Source organism: Falco peregrinus, chromosome 17 (genome assembly GCF_023634155.1).
Source record: "Falco peregrinus isolate bFalPer1 chromosome 17, bFalPer1.pri, whole genome shotgun sequence".
Classification (NCBI taxonomy): domain Eukaryota; kingdom Metazoa; phylum Chordata; class Aves; order Falconiformes; family Falconidae; genus Falco; species Falco peregrinus.
In genome coordinates, this window is record NC_073737.1 from 4,792,123 (window position 1) to 4,811,611 (window position 19,489).

The 19,489-nt window shown below is 62.1% G+C and overlaps 2 protein-coding genes and 1 long non-coding RNA gene across 4 annotated transcripts; 2 read left to right on the top strand and 1 right to left on the bottom strand.

Moving 5' to 3' along the window:
- Positions 1–396: 396 nt before the first annotated feature.
- Positions 397–5,428, top strand: LOC101915840 (PH and SEC7 domain-containing protein 4-like; the record flags this gene model as incomplete). Its single annotated transcript, XM_055820419.1, is given in 20 exon segments — positions 397–503; positions 600–680; positions 1,492–1,546; positions 1,548–1,599; positions 1,858–1,918; positions 2,070–2,160; positions 2,260–2,303; positions 2,399–2,510; positions 2,512–2,551; positions 3,410–3,453; positions 3,455–3,481; positions 3,522–3,605; positions 3,608–3,684; positions 3,786–3,849; positions 3,851–3,920; positions 4,037–4,137; positions 4,140–4,193; positions 4,920–5,035; positions 5,037–5,069; positions 5,071–5,428. Coding segments are annotated over 20 exon segments (1,416 nt in total), but the record flags the coding sequence as incomplete, so codon positions are not given.
- Positions 5,429–6,028: 600 nt separating this feature from the next.
- On the top strand, positions 6,029–7,636 carry LOC129785809 (uncharacterized). The gene is made up of 2 exons (XR_008750060.1): positions 6,029–6,535; positions 6,713–7,636. It is a non-coding gene; the product is annotated as an uncharacterized LOC129785809 (long non-coding RNA).
- Positions 7,323–18,647, bottom strand: STARD7 (StAR related lipid transfer domain containing 7). Of its 2 annotated transcripts, none has more exons than XM_055820369.1 (8): positions 18,208–18,647; positions 13,642–13,847; positions 13,325–13,374; positions 12,809–12,919; positions 12,633–12,715; positions 12,293–12,392; positions 11,607–11,691; positions 7,323–8,315 (listed from the first exon to the last, which is right to left on the bottom strand). In XM_055820369.1, exons 1-8 carry the CDS (start codon positions 18,270–18,272, stop codon positions 8,125–8,127), a joined length of 891 nt encoding a protein of 296 aa, XP_055676344.1. In that variant the 5' UTR covers positions 18,273–18,647; the 3' UTR covers positions 7,323–8,124. The 2 variants fall into 2 exon arrangements, with proteins under 2 accessions (XP_055676344.1, XP_027638055.1); XM_027782254.2 differs by lacking the exon at positions 18,208–18,647 and adding an exon at positions 15,778–15,892.
- Positions 18,648–19,489: the final 842 nt, after the last annotated feature.

Consider the following 19,489-nt stretch of genomic DNA (forward strand, 5'->3'; position numbering starts at 1 on the left):
GTCTGTCTGTCCTGCCCCCAGCCCCCCCATTCCCCCCGCTGCCGCCCCCCCCAGCCCCCCCCCCCTCCCAAGTCCCCCCCACCCCCCTCCCCCAGCCATACCAGCCAGCAGGGCAGGGTTAAGGGGATCCCCCCCCAAGCTGGCTGACCCCCCCCCAGCCCCTGTCTCTTCTGTCTGTCTGACCCCCCCCAATCCCCCCCCTTCACCCCCCCCAGCCCCCCCCTTCGCCCCCTCCACCCCTCAGCCCCTCCAGCCCCCCCCCCCCCCATCCTCCCACAGCCACACCAGCCGGTGGGGCAGGGTTAAGGGGGACCCCCTGTCCCCTGCGTTGCCCAACCTGCTCCGTGCCCCCCCCCAGGTGCCCGCCGGGGGGGTCAGCGGTGACACCGGGGCTGGCAAACGGGGGACAGGGACGGCGGGGGGGAGGCGCAGCGTCTGGCCACCCGCCTCTTCCACCTCGATGGCTTCAAGAAGTCCCAGGTGGCTGCATTCCTCCGCAAGAAGTAAGGATGGGGGACACCACCCCCCCCACCCCCCCCCCGTTTGGGGGGTTCTCTGGGGTTGGAGACCCCCCCCCCCAAGCTTGTGTCCCCCCCCAGCAATGATTTCAGCGCGCTGGTGGCCCAGGAGTACCTCGACTTCTTCCAGTTTGATGGCCAGACGCTGGACCAGGCGCTCAGGTAGTGATGGGAGGGGGCTTTTGGGGGGGAGGGGGGCGTGCAAAGGTACCCCCCAAACTGTTGGCATGGCTAGGATCGGGGAGGGGGGAGATGGGGCTGTTAGAGGTGGGGGGGAGGAGAGATTTGGGGTGGTTTGGGGGCTTCTTGGGATCCATGGGGGCAGATTTGGAGGCTAGGGGGGGCCGGTTTGGGGGCCAGGGGGGCAGATTTGGGGTCGGGGGGGGGGCAGATTTGGGGTCTGGGGGGGGGCAGGTTTGGGGTCTGGGGGGGGGGGGCAGGTTTGGGGTGATGGAGCATCCAGGGGGGCAGATTTGGGGTCGAGGGGGCAGATTTGGGGTCTGGGGGGGCAGATTTGGGGTGATGGGGGATCCAGGGGGGCAGATTTGGGGTCAAGGGGCAGATTTGGGGTCGGGGGGGGCAGATTTGGGGTGATGGGGGGATCCAGGGGGGCAGATTTGAGGTCGAGGGGGGCAGATTTGGGTGATGGGGGATCCAGGGGGGCAGATTTGGGGTCTGGGGGGCAGATTTGGGGTGCTGGGGGATCCAGGGGGGCAGATTTGGGGTGTTTGGGGGTCTGGGGGGGCAGATCTGGGGGGGGTCTCATCGTCCCTTGGGGTCCAGGAGGGTAATTTTGGGGTCTGTTGGGGTCTGGGGGGGGCGGGGATTTGGACTCTTCTGGGGGTGCAGGGAGGTGAGGAAGGGGTACATTCGGGGTCTGGGGCAGGGGGGTAGCCACCATCCAGCGGGGTCCTGGGTGGGGGGTTGGGTGTTTTGGGGGTCCCGCTGCCATCGCGGGGGGGGCCCCCCCCAGGTCCTTCCTGCAGGCGCTGGTGCTGACGGGCGAGACGCAGGAGCGCGAGCGCATCCCTCGGCCACTTCTCCCGGCGTTACCATCACTGCAACCCCGGCGCCTTCCCCTCCCCGGGTGAGACCCTGCCCAGGGGTGGGGGAGCACCTCCCGGCCCCCCCAGGACCCCCCCAGACCCCCCCTCACCCCCCCCCCCCCCCCCGCTTCAGTCGTGTCCCTCCCCACCCCCGTGCCTCAGTTTCCCCACACATCACCCATGCCCTCCCAGCGCTACGCAGCACCCCCAGCTGCACCCACTGGGGTTCACAGTGATGGGTGTCCTTACCTGGGGGGGGGTACCCCCCACCCCTGACCCCCCCCACGCCCCCCCCCAGGACGCTGTGCACTCCCTGACATGTGCCATCATGCTGCTGAACACCGACCTCCACGGGCAGGTGAGGAAAGGGGGAGACCCCCCCCCCCCGCCCCTCACATCCACACCCTGCACTTTTGGGGTGCTTTTTTTTTTGGGGGGGGGGGGGGGGCTATGCAAAAACTTGGGGGGTGGGGGGGGCACCCACTCACCCACTGCGCACCCGCAGCGCCTCGGCCCGTGCCATGACCAGCGCCGAATTCGTGGCCAACCTGAGCGGGATGATGGATGGGCAGGATTTTCCCAGGGAGCAGCTGAAGGTATTTTGGAAAGGGGGGGGGGGGGGGTGTCTGTGAGGCTGGATGGGGGGGGGGGCACCCCCCTGGACCCCCCCCAACCCCCACGTTCCCCCCCTATAGGCTCTATATGGCTCTATCCGCAGCGAGAAGCTGGCGTGGGCAGCGTGAGTATGGGGTTGGGGGGGGGGGGGTATGGGGGGGGGGGGGGGGCATCCTGTGATGCTGAGCACCCCGTAGGGATGATGATGAGGAGGAGGAGGAAGAAGAGGCAGGTGGGGGGGGGCAGCATGGCCCCCCCTGACCGTAAGAAGAGCAACCCCTTCCTGGAGCTGCCGGGGGGGGCCGGGGCTGTCACCTACCGCCGGGGGCTGGCTGGCCAGGAAGGTGCTGGCTGAGGCTGATGGCAAGAAAAGTGAGTGGGGGGGCTGGGGCGGGGGGGGGGGGATAGGGGTCCTGGGGGGGCAGGTTTGGGGGGGGTTTGAGGGCAGATGGGATTTGAGGGGTCCTGGGGGGCAGGTTTGGGGGGGGGTTGAGGGGTCCTGGGGGGCAGGTTTGGGGGGGTTTGAGGGCAGATGGGATTTGAGGGGTCCTGGGGGACAGGTTTGGGGGGGGGTTGAGGGGTCCTGGGGGGCAGGTCTGGGGGGTCCTGGGGGACAGATATGGGGGGGGTTGAGGGGCAGACAGGGGGGTTGAGGGGTCCTGGGGGCAGGTCTGGGGGGGCAGATATAGGAGGTTTGAGGGGTCCTGGGGGGCAGATATGGGGGGGTTGAGGGGCAGACAGGGGGGGGTGAGGGGTCCTGGGGGCAGGTCTGGGGGGTCCTGGGGGGCAGATATGGGGGGAGTTGAGGGCAGACAGGGGGGTTGAGGGGTCCTGGGGGCAGGTTTGGGGGGCTTTGAGGGCAGATGGAGGGTTTGAGGGGTCCGGGGGGGGGGGGGGGTTGAGGGGGTCCTGGGGGCAGGTCCGGGGGGGGTTGGGACAGAGTTGGGTCTGATGGGGGGTGTGGGCAGGTCTGGGGTGGTTTGGGGGCAGGTTTGGGGTTTCTCAGCATCCGGGGGGGGGGCACATCTGGGGTCAGTTGGGGCTGGGGGGGGGGGGGGGGGGGGCAGAGAGATGTGGGGCTTTTGGGGGTCTGGGGGGGGGACACACATACAATACCAGAGTCTATTGGAGCTGGGGGGGGGGGGTGGTGTGTGTGTGTGTGTGTCTCATCTTTGGGGAGGGGTATCTGTTGGGGTCCAACCGTGCCCCCCCAACTTCTCCCCCCCCCAGCGCCATGGGGCAGACGAGGCTGGAAACCCTTCCAGGCTGTGCTCAAAGGGGACCGTCCTCTATTTCCTCAAAGCGGGGGGGGCGGGCAGGGGTCCCCCGCCGCCCCCCCGAGCCGGGACCCTCCCCAACCCCCCAGGAGGAGGAAGGCCCCGAGGCCGAGGAGCCTTTGGGGGTCCACCACGCCTTGGCCGAGAGCGCGCCAGCAAATACACCAAGCGCCCCAACGTCTTCCGCCTGCAGACGGCCGACTGGCGCGTCTTCCTCTTCCAAGCCCCGTGAGTGCCCCCCCCCGGGTGGGGGATGGAGGGGATGGAGGTGCCCCCCCCCCTCCCCCCCAGGTGATGGCATCACCCTTGACCTCCCCTGTCCGCGGCAGGACGCCGGAGGAGATGTCCTCCTGGATCTCCCGCATCAACTTGGTGGCCGCCCTCTTCTCCTCGCCCCCCCTTCCCCGCCGCCGTCGGTTCCCAACGCCGCTTCGTCCGCCCCATCCTCCCCCGCCGCCCCCAGCCGCAGCCCCCCGGTGAGCCCCCGCCGCCGGGATTCAGTGGGTGGGGAATGCACCCATGGGTGCCCACCATCACCCAACCCAACCTTCTCCATCCCCTCCCCCCCCCCCCCCCCCCTGCCCCGGGCAGGAGGAGCAGCACCGCTCCCACGAGATGTGGATGGAGCGGGTGGCCCAGGAGCTCTTCGAGCATCAGCGCAACCTCCCCCGAGAAGCGGGGCCGCGCCCCGCGACCTGGACGAGTACCGCCTGAAGAAGGAGTATCTCCTCTATGAGGTGGGGCGGGCTAATTGCTCGTTAGTTTAATTATATGGGACATCCAGGGACATGGGGATGTCCCCGTGGTGGTGGCTCATCTCCATCCTTACCTTCCCCATGGAAGAGATGCTGCTATGGGACATGGGGGGGGACACAGGGGTCACCAGGGACATCCCCATGGTGGTGGCTCATCTCCATCCTTACCTTCCCCATGGGAGAGATGACACTATGGGACATGGGGGGACATCGGAGACACCAAGGATGTCCCCATGGTGGTGGCTCATCTCCACCCTTACCTTCCCCATGGAAGAGATGACACTATGGGACATGAGGGGGCACCAGGAACATCCCTGTGGTGGTGGCTCATCTCCGTCCTTATTTTCCCCATGGGAGAGATGCTGCTATGGGACGTGGGGAACACTGGGGACACCAGGGATGTCCCCATGGTGGTGGTTCATCACCATCCTTACCTTCCCCATGGGAGAGATGCTGCTATGGGACGTGGGGAACACTGGGGACACCGGGGATGTCCCCCATGGTGGTGGCTCACCTCCATCCTTATCTTCCCTGTGAAAGAAACACCACTATGGGACATGGGGGACACTGGGGACATCCCCATGGTGGTGGCTCGCCTCCATCCTTACCTTCCCCATGCAAGTGGTGCCACTATGGGACATGGGGGACACCGGGGATGTCCCCCACGGTGGTGGGCTCACCTCCATCCCTCCCTTCCCCCACGGCAAGCGCCGCCGCTACGAGACCTACGTGCAGGTGCTGGAGACGTGGATCAGCGCCGGCGCCCAGGACCTGGAGGGCTGGGAAGCCCAAGCGGGGGCCGGTGGTGGCCCCCCCAGACCCCCCCACCCTGACCAAAGCCCACTCCAGCCCCTCGCTGGTCCCCCGAGCCCCCCGTTGTCCCCACCATCCGTGTCAAGAGGAACATCTCCGAGCGCCGGACTGTGAGGAAGATCGTCCCCAAGCGCAAGAACCTGCTGTGACAAATTGGGGGGGGGGGGGGGGGGGGGACACACACGGGGACCCCGGTACGAGGTTCCTTCGGGCACCGCCAGGATTGAGCCAACCTGGGGGGGCCGGGGGGGCTTGGGAATAACAATGGGGGGAAACTCAGGGAGACACCACCCCCCCCCCCCCAAAAAAAAAAATATGGGGGGGGAGATGGGGGTCGCAGCCCCCCCAGCTCCCCCTCCAGCGTCGCTGCTGCGCCCCCCCTCCCCGCTGCCTGCTGCTCTCGGTCGTGCAATAAAGGTGTGTGTCCCCACCACTGCCACCCCCGTGTCCCCAAAACAGCTTGGGGGGGGGGGGGGGGATGTCGTGGAGTGGGGGGGCACGGGCGGTGGCCCGTGTCCCCCACGTTGGGGCAGCAGGGACCCCGGGGGGGGGGGGGGGGGGGCGGGGCACAGTGTCACCTGGGAGTCACCTACAGTGACACCCCCCCTGCAGTGTGCGGCCCCCCAGCCCCCATCTTGAGGGGGGGTGGGGGGAAATCCAGCCATCACCCCCACCCCCCCCCCGGGTGGCAGGGGACCCCCCAAGTGCAGCCCCCCCCAGCATCACCACCCCATGGCGCAGGGGGATGGGGGCAGCCCCCCCCCCCCCCCCCCCCAGCTCTGGCCATTTGGGGGGTGGCGGTGGGACAGCTGGGGAGGGGGGCTGGGGGGGGTCAGCCTCCCCCCCCCCCCCCAAAAGGGACATTTCAGGGCCATGTGTCCCCCCCCCCGGGGGCTGATTTACACCCTCCACCTCCCCAAAAGCCCCCCCCACCCCCCCGGGGGCTCTCCCCTCACCCACCAGCAGCCATGGCACCAAACCCCAGACTGAGGGGACCCCCCCCCCCAAAATATCCTTTATAGGGGGCAGGTGGGTCCCACTCCTGGAGCTCATCCTCATTAACAGGCTAATTAACGATGCTAATAGGGACTGGGGGGGCGGGCAGCTTCCCAGCAGCAACTGCGGGATGCTACGGGTACCAATCCAGGAATAAATTTATAATAAATCTATTTGAAGGTGGGATTAATATCTATATTTATGATAAATTTATGCAAAGGTGGGGATTAGTATCTATATTTATGATAAATTTGAGGGTGGGGATCAATATTTCTATCTAATCTTTACACTAAATTCACTCTAAGGTGGGGATCAATATTTAACATATACATTTATTCGAAGGTGAGGATTAATATTTATATTTAATATTTGCAATATATTTATTCTAAGGCGAGGATTAACATTTATATTTAGTATTTACAATAAGTTCATTCTAAAGGGGGGATTAACATTCGTATTTAATATTTACAATAAGTTCACTCTAATCAATATTTAATATATACATTTATTCGAAGGTGAGGATTTTTATATTTAATATTTGCAATATATTTATTCTAAGGGAAGGATTCACGTTTATATTTAGTATTTACAATAAGTTCATTCTAAAGTGGGGATTAACATTTGTATTTAGCATTTACAATAAGTTCACTCTTAGGTGGGGATCAATATTTAATCTATACATTTATTCTAAGGTGAGGATTAATATTTTTATTTAATATTTACATTTATCCTAAGGTGAGGATTCATATTTATATTTAGTATTCACAATAAGTTCATTCTAAAGTGGGGATTAATATTTGTATTTAATATTTACAATAAGTTCACTCTAAGGTGGGGATCAATATTTAATCTATACATTTATTCTAAGGTGAAGATTAATATTTTTACTTAATATTTACAATATATTTATTCTAAGGGGAGGATTCCTATTTATATTTAGTATTTACAATAAGTTCACTCTAAAGGGGGATTAACATTTAATCTATACATTTATTCTAAGGCGAAGATTAATATTTAACATTTATAATATTTATTCTAAGGTGAGGATTAATATTAACATTTAATATTTACAATGTATTTATTCCAAGGTGAGGATTAACATTTCTATTTACTATTTACAATCAGTTTGTTCTAAGGTGGGGATTAGTATTTCTACTTAATATTTACGATCCATTTATCCTAAGGTGGCGATTAAAGGGGGTAGGAGGGGGGGTGGGGGATGGGGCAACCCCCCTGACCCGGCACCCAGGAGAGGGACCCATCCCTCAGCCCCCAGCGTGGTTCGTTAACGAGGGAAGCTAATTAGGGGGCGCGTGGGCACTGGCCACAGCAGCCGTGGCTACGACAGACGATTTATTAGGATTTTGCTGCTCCTACAGCTTTCCCCGACCCCCCCCCCCCAGTGCCGCGAGCCGGGGCGGGGGGATGTCAGCCCCGGGGGTCCGGTTAGCACCAGCAGAAAGGTGTGTCGTCCCCCCCCTCCCCCATCCCACAAAGCTCTACCCTCCCCCTACAACAAACCAGCAGCTAAACCCACCCCAAAATAGCATTTTTCCCCAGTTTCACCAGTTCAGACCACCCACGCTCCAGTCACGCCGATCCGCCCCCCCCCCCCCCCTTGCCTCGCTGGCTGAAGGGTCTTTTGTGGCTGGGGGTTGGTGGGGGGTGGGGGATGCCACCCCAGGATGGTGACGTGGAGCATCCTCATCCAGCGAGACCCAAAAATATCGGGGGTCCAGAGTCCAAAAGGGATGCGGGGGGAGACTGGGGGGAGGGGCTGGGGGGAGGCTGTCCGTGCCGTGGTAAGATGGGGGAGGGGGGGCGGCGGGAAGTGGTTGGTTTTTAGGGAATTTTTTCCCTGTTGGGGAGGAAAAAAATATTTACCGGGATGGAAAACCAAGGAGAGGGGGTGAGATTTCATCAGCCTGGCCACGAGCACGCGACGGGGGCGTGGGGGGCAGCAGCCCCGGCGGCGAGGGGGAGCAGAGCTTTAGAGATGACACCGGGGTGGCAAAATCCCAGCGGAGCTCCGGCGTGGTGGCACAGGTCCCTCTCCGGAACCCGGCGTCTCATCCCGGTACCGGAGGAACGGAATTTCGGTTCCTCAGGCGTATTCCAGCTGGGCAGGGCTGCGGGTGCCATCGCTCTTGTGCTCGGCTGCTGCCACGCTCGCCTTGCCCTCGCTGCCGCCGCTGCTCTCCGGGGGCTTGGCAGACATATAGTCCCGCACTTCGATTTCCATTTTTTTGGCTTTCAGGGCCGCCGTGTGCAGCTTTTCCAGGAAATCCGGCATACCTGGCAGGGGGAGAAGTGGGATACGGTGAGTAAAGGGCGAGCGGGACGGGATGCACCGAGCAAAGGGCGAGCGGGACAGGATGCGGCGAGTGGGACGGGATGCGGAGAGTAAAGGGCGAGCAAGACGGGATGCGGCGAGTAAAGGGCGAGCGGGACGGGATGCGGTGAGTGGGACGGGATGCGGAGAGTAAAGGGCGAGCAGGAGGGGATGCGGCGAGTAAAGGGCGAGCGGGACGGGATGTGGAGAGTAAAGGGCAAGCAAGACGGGATGCGGCAAGTAAAGGGCGAGCAAGACGGGATGCGGCAAGTAAAGGGCGAGCAAGACGGGATGCGGCAAGTAAAGGGCGAGCAAGACGGGATGCGGCGAGTAAAGGGCGAGCGGGACGGGATGGGGCGAGTAAAGGGCGAGCAAGACGGGATGTGGCGAGTAAAGGGCGAGCAAGATGGGATGCGGCGAGTAAAGGGCGAGCGGGACGGGATGTGGATAGTAAAGGGCGAGCAAGACGGGATGCGGCGAGTAAAGGGCGAGTGGGACGGGATGCGGTGAGCAAAGGGCGAGCAAGACGGGATGCGGCGAGCAAAGGGCGAGCGGGACGGGATGCGGTGAGCAAAGGGCGAGCGGGACGGGATGTGGAGAGTAAAGGGCGAGCAAGACGGGATGCGGCGAGCAAAGGGCGAGCAAGACGGGATGCGGCGAGTAAAGGGTGAGGAAGATGGGATGCGGCGAGCAAAGGGCAAGCAGGACGGGATGCGGCGAGTAAAGGGCAAGCGGGACGGGATGCAGCGAGTAAAGGGCGAGCGGGATGAGCATCCCCCAGGCTCCGGAGATGCTCCGTACCCCCTTCCTCCAGCTCCATTCCCCCCTCCAATGATTTTTTGGGAAAAATCCAAGGATTTTTCTCCTCCTCATTTTCCTTTTGCCTCCCGAGAACGCAGCTCTGCCGTCATTCCAGGGGGATCCCAGAGCCTCGCTGGCATTAAGGGCTTTTCTGCCGCTTCCCATCGCCCTCCTTATTATAACCTCACTGTTAGGGTGCTTTATTTTTTTTTATACACATATATATATAATTAAAACAATAATCAACCCCCTAATTCGCCTCAATCCCTTCAGCAAGAGGGATGCAAGGACCTCAGAGCCAGGCACCGATTCCCACCAGCCATAAATCACCTGGGAGTGAGCCCGTGACACTAATTAACGCTTAAAATTATCCCCTCAGCCCCAGGCAGGGCCACACCAGCTCTGCAGGCCCACCTGGAGTCACCGTTTTCCCACCATCCAGCGTTTTTAGATTTTTTTTTTTTTTTTAAAAAAGCAAGCCTTAAGCACACGCAGGCAGCCCCTGTGCCGCGTGGCTTCTGTGGCAGGGGGGGGAGCGAGGGTGGCCACCAGCCCCCCCCTCCAGTTTTAGCCGCTTTTTTAGACGCATCGGGGCGGGCACAGCGGAAGAAAAGAGGTTTTGGTGGTTGGTAAAGCTGGGAGGTGCAAGAGAAAACGGTTGGTCTGATGCTCGAGTGTCTCAAACGAACGTATTTCCACCGCTTCTCGCGGCAGCCTCTACCACGAGCCGTGTGACAGTTAAAAAAAAAACAAATCCCAAAACAAAACCAAAACCCCACAGCAAGGCGCCACTGCCGGGGTTTTTACGCCTCGCCCCAATGAATAAAATGAGTTACAAGGTGGTGGGAGCCCCTTTTTCTCCCAATCCCACAAGAAAGCAGCGCTCTCCATCCTTCCCCCGCCCAGGGGAGCACGGAGGTGGTGGGTATCGCAATGCCAAGTGCGCCCGGGGGGTCTTCCAGGTTCGTTTTGGGGGGGGGTCTGCAGGGGGGACAGCATCAGCGTAGCCCAGATCCATTAAACTCCACTTTTTTCCACCCCCTTCCCCCTCGGCACAGGCACTGCAGCTCCGGACCAGAAGGAATTTTCTCCCCTGCTCGCTGTAAGAGGGAAGAACTCGAGGGCAGAAGCGCTTCGGATGGAAAACCCAGCTTGTTTTATTAAAAAAAAAAAAAAAAAAGGAAAAAAAAAAAGGGAGGGGGCGGGATCCTGCGGGTTTTTTTTTCCTTCTGCTTGGGGCAGATGAGAAAAGGAACATCCTCATGCACAGACCCCCCCCCCCTCCTCCTCCTGGCCAGGAATCCAGGCAGGATTCCCCCCCTCCCCATGAGAAAAGCATCCAAAAAACCACCCCCAAACCCCCCAGCTCGCAGGTTTTAAGCTTCTCCGTCTATTTTCTGCCCCACAGAGGCACTGGGCTCACTGCAGAGCAAGGGGGGGGGGGGGGGGAATCTCTCCCCCGGGGGGCTCACAGAGCCAGGATGGGGGGGAGTTTTCTACCCCGGGGGGCTGACGGAGCCAGGATGGGGGGATCTCACGGAGCCAGGGAGGGTGGGGGGCAGGAATCTCTCCCCCGGGGGGGCTCACAAAGCCGGGGCGGGGGGGACAATCTCTCCCCCGGGGGGGCTCACGGAGCCAGGAGGGGAATCTCTGCCTGGGGGGCTCACTAAGCTGGTTGGGGGGGGGAAATCTTTCCCCCGAGGGGGGGCTCACAAAGCTGGTTGGGGGGGGGGGAATCTTTCCCCCAGGGGGGGTCACAGAGCCGAGGGGGAGGGGAGGGGGAATCTCTGCCCCGGGGGGGCTCGTGGAGCTGGGGGATCTCTGCCCCAGGGGGGCTCGCGGAGCCGGGGGGGGAGGGGGAATCTCTGCCCCGGGGGGGCTCACGGAGCCGGGAGCGGGGGGATCTCTGCCCCGGGGGGGGCTCACGGAGCCGGGGCGAGGGGGAATCTCTGCCCCGGGGGGGCTCGCGGAGCGGGGGGAATCTCTGCCCCGGGGGGGGCTCGCGGAGCCGGGGGAATCTCTGCCCCGGGGGGGCTCACGGAGCCGGGGCGAGGGGGAATCTCTGCCCCGGGGGGGCTCATGGAGCCGGGGCGAGGGGGAATCTCTGCCCCGGGGGGGCTCACGGAGCCGGGGGAATCTCTGCCCCGGGGGGGCTCACGGAGCCGGGGGAATCTCTGCCCCGGGGGGGCTCGCGGAGCCGGGGGAATCTCTGCCCCGGGGGGGCTCACGGAGCCGGGAATCTCTGCCCCGGGGGGGCTCGCGGAGCCGGGGGAATCTCTGCCCCGGGGGGGCTCACGGAGCCGGGAATCTCTGCCCCGGGGGGGCTCGCGGAGCCGGGGGAATCTCTGCCCCGGGGGGGGCTCACGGAGCCGGGAATCTCTGCCCCGGGGGGGCTCGCAGAGCCGGGAATCTCTGCCCCGGGGGGTGAATTCCAGCCACCAAAGCTCACTCACCACTCGAGACCATCCAGCTGACGCAGTAGCGGGGGAAGACGGTCTGCGGGTTGTCGCTGTAGGTCAGCAAGTAGTCGAAACCGTTCTGGGAAAGGAGAAGGGGAGTGAGCCTGAGCTGGCAGGGGAACCGCCGCATCCCCCCCTCAATTCCCTTCAGGGCCCGTCGCATCCCGCGGGGATCGCGCTGCCGGCTCCGCAGGGCATGGATTGAAGCGAGGAAGCGACACGCACCCATAAAAACCCAGTGGAAGCACACCAGGAGCGTTTTTGGAGGAGGAGGTGTCATTCCCCCAGCCCTCCACTGACCCAGCACTCTCTCCTCAGGCTCTGGATACCCCGTGACAACTTTTTCTAAGAGCATCAAGCGCCAGGGATGAGACCCAGGAAGCTCCAGGCTTTTTTAGAAGGAGCCCGGTGCTCCGACGCGGCGTGTTTAGCTCTCCAGGAGCACCACGCTCCTGCAGGAAAACTCCCGGGACAGAGCTACAAATCCTTCCAGAGCCACACGTGGAAAGTTTGGTTTTGTTTTTGGTTTGCTTTTTTTTTTTTTTTTTTTTTTTTTGCCCAAAGGGAAGACTCATCCCTCTTTTCCAACTCTGGACTGGGATTGCGGCCAGAGAAGGAACAGTTCCCCCTGGGAGCAGGAACAGGAGCGCCCTGGTTCCCTGCCCATTCCCAAAACGTACCTCATCAAAGGTTTTGTGGGGACGGATGACCATTTGGGACTCATAGGTCCTAACCCGCACGTACTCGGGATCTTCAGGGACACTGGGATGCTCCACTGCCCTGGAGGGGAGAAGAGAAGGGAGCAGCACACGGTGAGCTCCGGGCGGGGGCTACGCCGAGCGTCTGCCGACTTTTCGGCGGTGGAAAGGCGGTTTCCAGCCCAGAGCATCGAGACGGATCCCTGAGGTTTTGAGATGATTCAAGAAAAAACCTCACGGAATTTATACCCAGCTCCCAACTTTTGTTTTCGGGATGGGAGACGGCAGAAAGCCGGCGGGATGTCAGACCAGGAATACCCACCGGGAGACTAGGACCATCAGGTTGTTCTCCTTGTCTACACTGTACCGTCGAACGTAGACGTAGTCCCGCGAGTACATCGGGTACTGGGGAAGGGAAAAAACCAGGCATCAGCCCCGCTGCCGGCCGTTTGCCTGGGCTAAAGAGAATCACTTTAGTGGGAAAAAGGAACCACTCACCGGGAAATGAGTGACCCAGTGAATCACTTCCGATCCAGTGGCCAGGTCTCTCTCGATGACGTCCAGTTTGATGACCAGCGAGTCCCACTTCTTCCTATATTCAGTGTCCAGCTGACAAGAAAGAGAGGCTGAGTCACCAAAAAGTCCGAGAGCGGCGTTAAAGGAAGGTAAACCAGCCCTTTTCCTCGCCCTGGGGGAACAAGCTGCATCACCGTCAGGCGTTTTACCCACCGGGAAATTATTAAACACTCTGAAAGTCACCAGAAGAGGAAGCGCAGGGGCTGGCAGGGAGCGAGCAAGGACCGGGACCCCGCCGCGCTCCCAGCCCACGAGATCCCTCACTCCCAGCGGGGCCGGGCAGCAAACCCCCCCATCAGGGCTGGGAATAACTCCGATCTCCACTGGGATCGGCTCCCCGTCGTGTAAACGGTCCAAAGGGAAGGGAACAGTCACCCTTCCCCCTCCCCCACCCCTCCGGCAGGGGCTGTATGTCAGTTCTAACGCACACCGCCTCACCTGTACGTTGAAGAACTGCCGGGGAGTCACATCCGTGTACGAGCCAAACACTGCGGGAAAGAGAAAGGTTTTAGTCCCAGGCATGAGCACGTTTTTAACTCGTCGCAGCAAGATTAAAAGCAAAAAGCATTTTCTAAGGCAGGTGGCAGGGCTGGGAGCACTCCGAAGGGGGCACAGGACGTGCAGAAAGGGATGCAAAGGATGACAATTCCCACTTTTTCCGGTTTCCTATAAATACAGGGATGCAGGAGGCACAACCCCCAGGGACTCAGCGCCCGAAAACCGAGCTACAGGCAGCGTGCGGGGCGCCCAGTTACCTCGGTACTGGTATAAGTGGGTGCCCTCAATCGGCCGCCGCCAAAGCTTAAAGTGCTTCTTGTCCATGATCATCTCCCAGGGCTGCTCCCCGGGGACGGCGACTGCCTCTCGCTCCGATTTGGGCTCCGACCGTTGATACTCGCCCGGGCTGCTGGCCTGGAACAGGCTGGATATGTTCTCCATGTGCTTCATCTCCTGCGCAGAGCTGGGGGAAGACAAAAAACCAAAACCTCGTTGGAATTGTCCTGCTACAGAGCCCCCCAGGACCGGCAAAAAGCTTTCCAGCACCATCCAGGCTTCACGTAGATGGATTCTGTCATGGGAAGGGCAACCTGGGCATGGAAAAACCCACCCCTGCAACCTTTTCCTTTTGTCCTAAAGGTCTCGTGCTTAAATATATTATACAGCATTAAAAAATCATACTAAAAAAAAAAATCCCACCACAGTGTGTTCGGGGGGGGGCTTCCCACCTGGGAAACCCAGCCTGGGGTGGAATGCCACAGGTGGGGAATCCCAAAGCCTTTACAGCACCGCGGAACGTCACCAGCAGCACCAGGATGGGCTGCAGGGCTCATTCCTTGAGGAAGAAGGGAGAAATCCCGCGGGATGGTAGCGGTGGCGTCGCGCTGGTTGCTGCTCAGGGAAAGTTCTTCCTACGGATGGGAAGTGTTTCTCCCCCCCCCCCCGGTGGGATCCGGTGGACAATCCACTCTCCATCCTTGGCAAATATCAGCTTTTCCACAACGAGGGGAAAAAAAAAACAAAAAAACAACCCCACAACAAAAAAACTCCGCTGCAGTCGCTGCCAGACGCTCGCAAATAAAGATTTGTTTTCCTGGCTGAATCAAACGGAAGCTGAGCGGGATGGAAATAGGGTAGATTTAAGGAAAAAGGAGGATTTGGGGATTGAGGGCACCGAGTCGTTCGCAGGATTGAGATTTGGGGTGCGAGAGGAAGCGGGGAGGGAAGGAGGGGGTGCCCCCCCCCAGCTCTTTGAGGGTGTGAGAGCCCAAGGGACGAGAAGCAAATCGCTGCCCGCAGCCAGAACTCCCAGGGCAGCAAATGGGAACGGCGGCGTCTCCTGCGAGAGGGAAGGAGACAGGAGCGGGGGAGGGGGGCTCCCCGGACCACCAACCCCCCCAGTTTCGGCATCCTTCACCTTCAGAAACTGGAACTGGGTTCAGATGCCGGGTGTCAAAAATACAGGGGAAGAGAAGAGGCCAGGTAAACCTCTCCCCACCAGCTAAACCCCTTCGAGCCGCAGCTTCAGCCCCCCCAGAACAAACCACCAGAGAGGAACGGCCAGTTTGTCTGCACCTGGAGTCCTTCACCTCAAGGGAGGAGGATCACCCACTGCCTGCAGTGCTTTCGGCCCTCCTGGCAGCGCCTGAAGACACTAATTATATCAAAGTAATTAACGTCAGCCAGAATTAAAGCACCGATTTGTAACCTGCAAGGCAGGTCTCGCTGGTCTGGTTGAACTAATGTGCACAGTCCCTGGAAATCACCAAGTTCCCAGCCCCCCCCGCGATGGGTCTGAAAGCTCCGCTGGACAAATGGGACCCACAAACCCACCTTTCCCCAGGTTTGGGGGGGCGCAGCTCCAGCGTGACCCCCCCCCCCCCCCCCCGAACACTCCCCTGCGCCCCCCAGCCCCTCCTTCCCACCTGTGGTTTGGTCACGACAGCCTTCGCTCCGTCCCTCCCTGAACCAGCTCCTCTCAGCCACGTGGCAAAACCCAAACGGGCTGGATTAGCCAACTGGGATGGGGCGGCAGAGGGCACGGAGCTGGGAAATCGGGACTGGGAGACCTTCCCAAGCTGGATCATCTCCATCCCTGCGGCCCGGCTGCTCCACGGAGGGCAGCAGGATGGGCTGGGATAAAACCAGGGCAGGGAGCAAATCCCCCGCGCTCCTGCTTTGCCACCTCCATCCTCAGCGGAGAGGAGCTGGAAACAGCCACGGGATTTATCCGCAGCAACGCACCAGGCTGCTCCCGGGCTCGTCCCTCCACGAGAAACAAAACCCCGAGAAAGGGGCACAGTACGGCCACACCTGGAAATCAACCCTTCCTTCCCCCCCAGCGTTCGAACGGCGAGAGCTTCGGCGGTCTCGCTGCGAGAGCATCCTCCCACCTGCTCGTTTTCACTTCGAAATGAAGCTCCTGCCCGGAGGTGGCGGCTCCCAGCCTGGCAGCAAAGCTCTCACCCCAGCAGAGGCTCCACCACCCCCGTGGAGGACGAGGCGCCTTCGTCAGCCAGCAGCTGAAGGACGGGCGGACACCATCAGCCGTTTCCCTGGCCGGTGTCCAGCCCCGGCCACGTTGATGCCACCGCCGGGGACGGCGGGAGGTGACACCAGCCACGGCACAGAGCTCTCCTCGGCTATTTCTGACCCCCCCCCGTGACGGTTACGAACCACCGCGCCAGATGGTGGGGATGGCACCGCCAGAGCGAGGATTTTGGTGTTACCAAGAAAAACACGCCAAGAGCCTCCCGCGGAGTTCGACGAGGAGAGCTGGGAGGGGAAGGGAAAGACGATACCAAAGCCGGGAGCTATTTTAAACCCTGGGAAGAGGCAGGCACAGCTCCCTGGCAGATGCGAAGCCACCAGCTGAGCTCACCGGGAAGAGTTTTACCACACAGTTTTATCCTGCTGATTTCTTTCCGCCATCATTTCGGCGTAATCCCACCCGTCTTGTAAAAAAAAAAAAACACAACCAACAAACATAAATACATCGGCCGTCAAAGAGAGAAGAGCACAGCTCTGGCACGCCGAGACCTCCCACGGCCCCAACTCCTTGTAAGGATGAGGGAAGACTTCGCCGAGGACTTTATCGCTCCCGCAATTAGCCTGAAGCCTAACGAGCCGTGACAGAGTAAACAGAAAAAGGAGAAAGTAAAGAGTATTGAGGAATAAGAAAAACAAAGGTCCCGTTGCCTGGTGAAGCAAGCAGGAGAGGATTGGGCTTGAGAAGCCCTGAAATTAAGGTGAGGATGCTCAAAACACCAAGGAGTAACCTTGAAGGAGACCTACTCCGCTTTTAATCCCAGGCCTAAGCCAAGCCCTGCTGAGCCCACTGGAAAACATCAGGCAGGATTTATCCGCAGCGCTGGGACCCCAAAGGCCATGTGATGGAGATCAGCAGCTCCGCCTTAGGGAATAAACCCAGGATTTGGTCCTTTTTTCCAGCGTTGGCTGCACGCAAAGGCTGGGGATCTCTAGAATGTTTGAAGGTGTCATAAATCGGGGTGCGAAGGTTGTTTCTCATTAGTTCTAAGATTTAATTAAGCCTTAGGTAAGCTACTTAAAGAAATACCAGGTATTTAACACCCACAGGGCAGCCCCGACAAGGCACCTGGACATGGAATTTAAGAGAAGGGGAACCCCGATGACGCCCCAAACACACCCCGAGCTTCTCATTAAGTTCTAATTACCCCCTCCTGACTCACCCCCCACTTTGCCACATGTTACACGGGATAATTACACCTCAACAAAGCCACACGCCACCTCAAAAAGGTCGGTGGGTCCTTCCGTCACCATCAGGTCGGGGGGCACCGTCCCCCCACCCCCCCAGGCAGAAGCAGCTGGTTAAGGGGTGCAAAGCCACAATGCAGGGCAAATGAGGGGGGGCACACACACCTTGCCATAGGAGCGACCCCCACCACAGCCCCAGGTAGCGCCTCCAGGGGCTGGGGGGGGGGGGGGGGGGGGGGGGGGGGAGTGTCACCCTGAAACCACTGCAGGGAGGGTCTGGGGCAGGCACCCTGGTGGGGCAGGATTTGGGGGGTGGAGGGTGCACCCCCAGCTCCTAGGGAGGGCAGGGAGCTGAGCAGGGGGCACCAAGCAGAGAATTTGGGGGGGGGGGGGGGAGGGCAGGGAGCTGAGCAGGGGGCACCAAGCAGAGAATTTGGGGGGGGGGGGGGGTAGGGGGGCACCCCAAAGCCTCGATGAATTTGTGCGGGGTACCCCACGCAGGGACTGGATTTGGGGAAGGAAGAGTGCACTGCCCCCTCCCAGCACCCCAAAAAAAGGGCTGGGGGACACACTCCCAGGTCAGTGACCAAAGGAGCATTGGGGGAGGCACCCTGCGGCGGGGGGGGGGCTTGAGGGGTGCACCCCCACCTCAGCGTACGGGGCAGAGACTGCAGAGTGGCAACCCCAGGCCTGGAAAGGTTTGTGAGGGCAACCCCCAACCCATAAAAACGGGGGGGCATCTCCAAAGAGCGTGGCACGGGCACCCCAAGCCCAGGTGCACCTGGGGGGGGGCACCCCAGGCCTCAAGGGATTAGGGGGGGTGGGGGGTGGAGGCACAAGTGCCAGGGACCCTGGGCCACCGAGAATTTGGGGGGGTGGGGGGGAGGTAAGAGGCCAAGCACCAGGGACCCTGGGCCTCCAAGAATTCGGGGTGGGGGGTGGGGGGCGGGGGAAGAGGCCAAGTGCCGGGGACCCCGGCCCACCAAGAATTTGGGGGGCGGTGAAGAGGGGTCAAGCGCCGGGGACCCCGGGCCACCGACGATTCGGGGGGGAGGTTCCCGGTGTGGGGGCCCGTGGCGGACACCCACCGCTGCAGCTCCTCCTCCTCGATGCGCTGCCCGTCCCAGACGAAGACGCCGGCCAGGGTCGCCATGAGGCGGCCGGTAGCAGCGAAAGCGGGGCGGGCCCGGAGCAGCCGCCACCACCACCAAGCTCCCCCGCCGCCTCCTCCGCCGCGCCTCGACCTCTCGGCCGGCCCGTCCCCGCCGCTACCACGGTGCCAGGCCCGGCGGGCCCGCCGCGCCCGCTGCCCCGTCACGCAGCTGCACTGCCGCGCCAGCAGGCCCAGCAGGCCCCGCCGCCCCGCGCCGCCCCCCGCCTGGCCGCCAGCAGCGGGGGGGACCCTCGGCGGGCCCGGGCGGGCGGGGACCCAGGCGGGCGGCGCGGGCGCAGCGGGCGACGAGGCCGACGAGCGGCCGCCGCGGCTGCAACATGCCGCCGCTGCCTCCGCGGGCCGCCCCGCGTCGCCCTCCCGGGGACGTCATCGCGCCGCGCCGCCTGGCCATTGGCTGGCGGCTCCGGCCTCTGGGAGGTCATTGGGTGGCGGCGGGGGAGTGCCCGCCCCCTCCTTCCCCCGCGCACGCCGGGGAGGGTGGGCAAGGGCGTGCGGGGCGCCGGGGGCGAGGGGCGGGGCCGCGGCGGCAGTGGGCGGGGCCGGCGCCGGGAGGCGGGGCCGGGAGCGTGGAGGGTGCGGGCGTGGGACGGGCAGGGGGCTCACGGGGGTCTATGGGGGGCGGGGCGCGCAGGCGGGGGGGCTGGGGGGGCTGTGGGTGCAGGCAGGGGGGGCTGTGGGGGGCGGGGGGGTCACGGGGGCTGTGGGTGCAGGCGGGGGGGAACGAGGGGTGTAGGCAGGGCAGGGTCCTGGCGGTGGGGGGGGGTGCAGGCAGGGGGGGTCCTGGAGGCCGTGGGTGCCCTGGGGGCGGTGGGTGCATGCAGGGGGGGAGTCCTGGGGGCAGAGGGTGCAGGCAGGGGGGGCTTGGGGACAGTGGGTGCCCTGGGGGCAGTGAGTGCAGGCATGGGGGTGCCCTGGGGGGGGGGGGTGTGCAGGCAGGGGGGTTATAGAGGGCGGGGGGTGCAGGCAGGGGGAGACCTGGAGGCAGTGGGTGCTCTGGGGGCAGTGAGTGCAGGCAAGGGGGGTCCTGGGGGCAGGGGGTGCAGGCGGGGGGGGGGTTGTCCTGGGGGCAGGGGGTGCCCTGGGGGCAGTGAGTGCAGGCATGGGGGTGTCCTGGGGGTGGTGGGTGCAGGCGGGGGGGTCCTGGGGGCAGGGGTGCAGGCAGGGATGTTTATCGGGGTGCACTGGGTGCAGGCAGG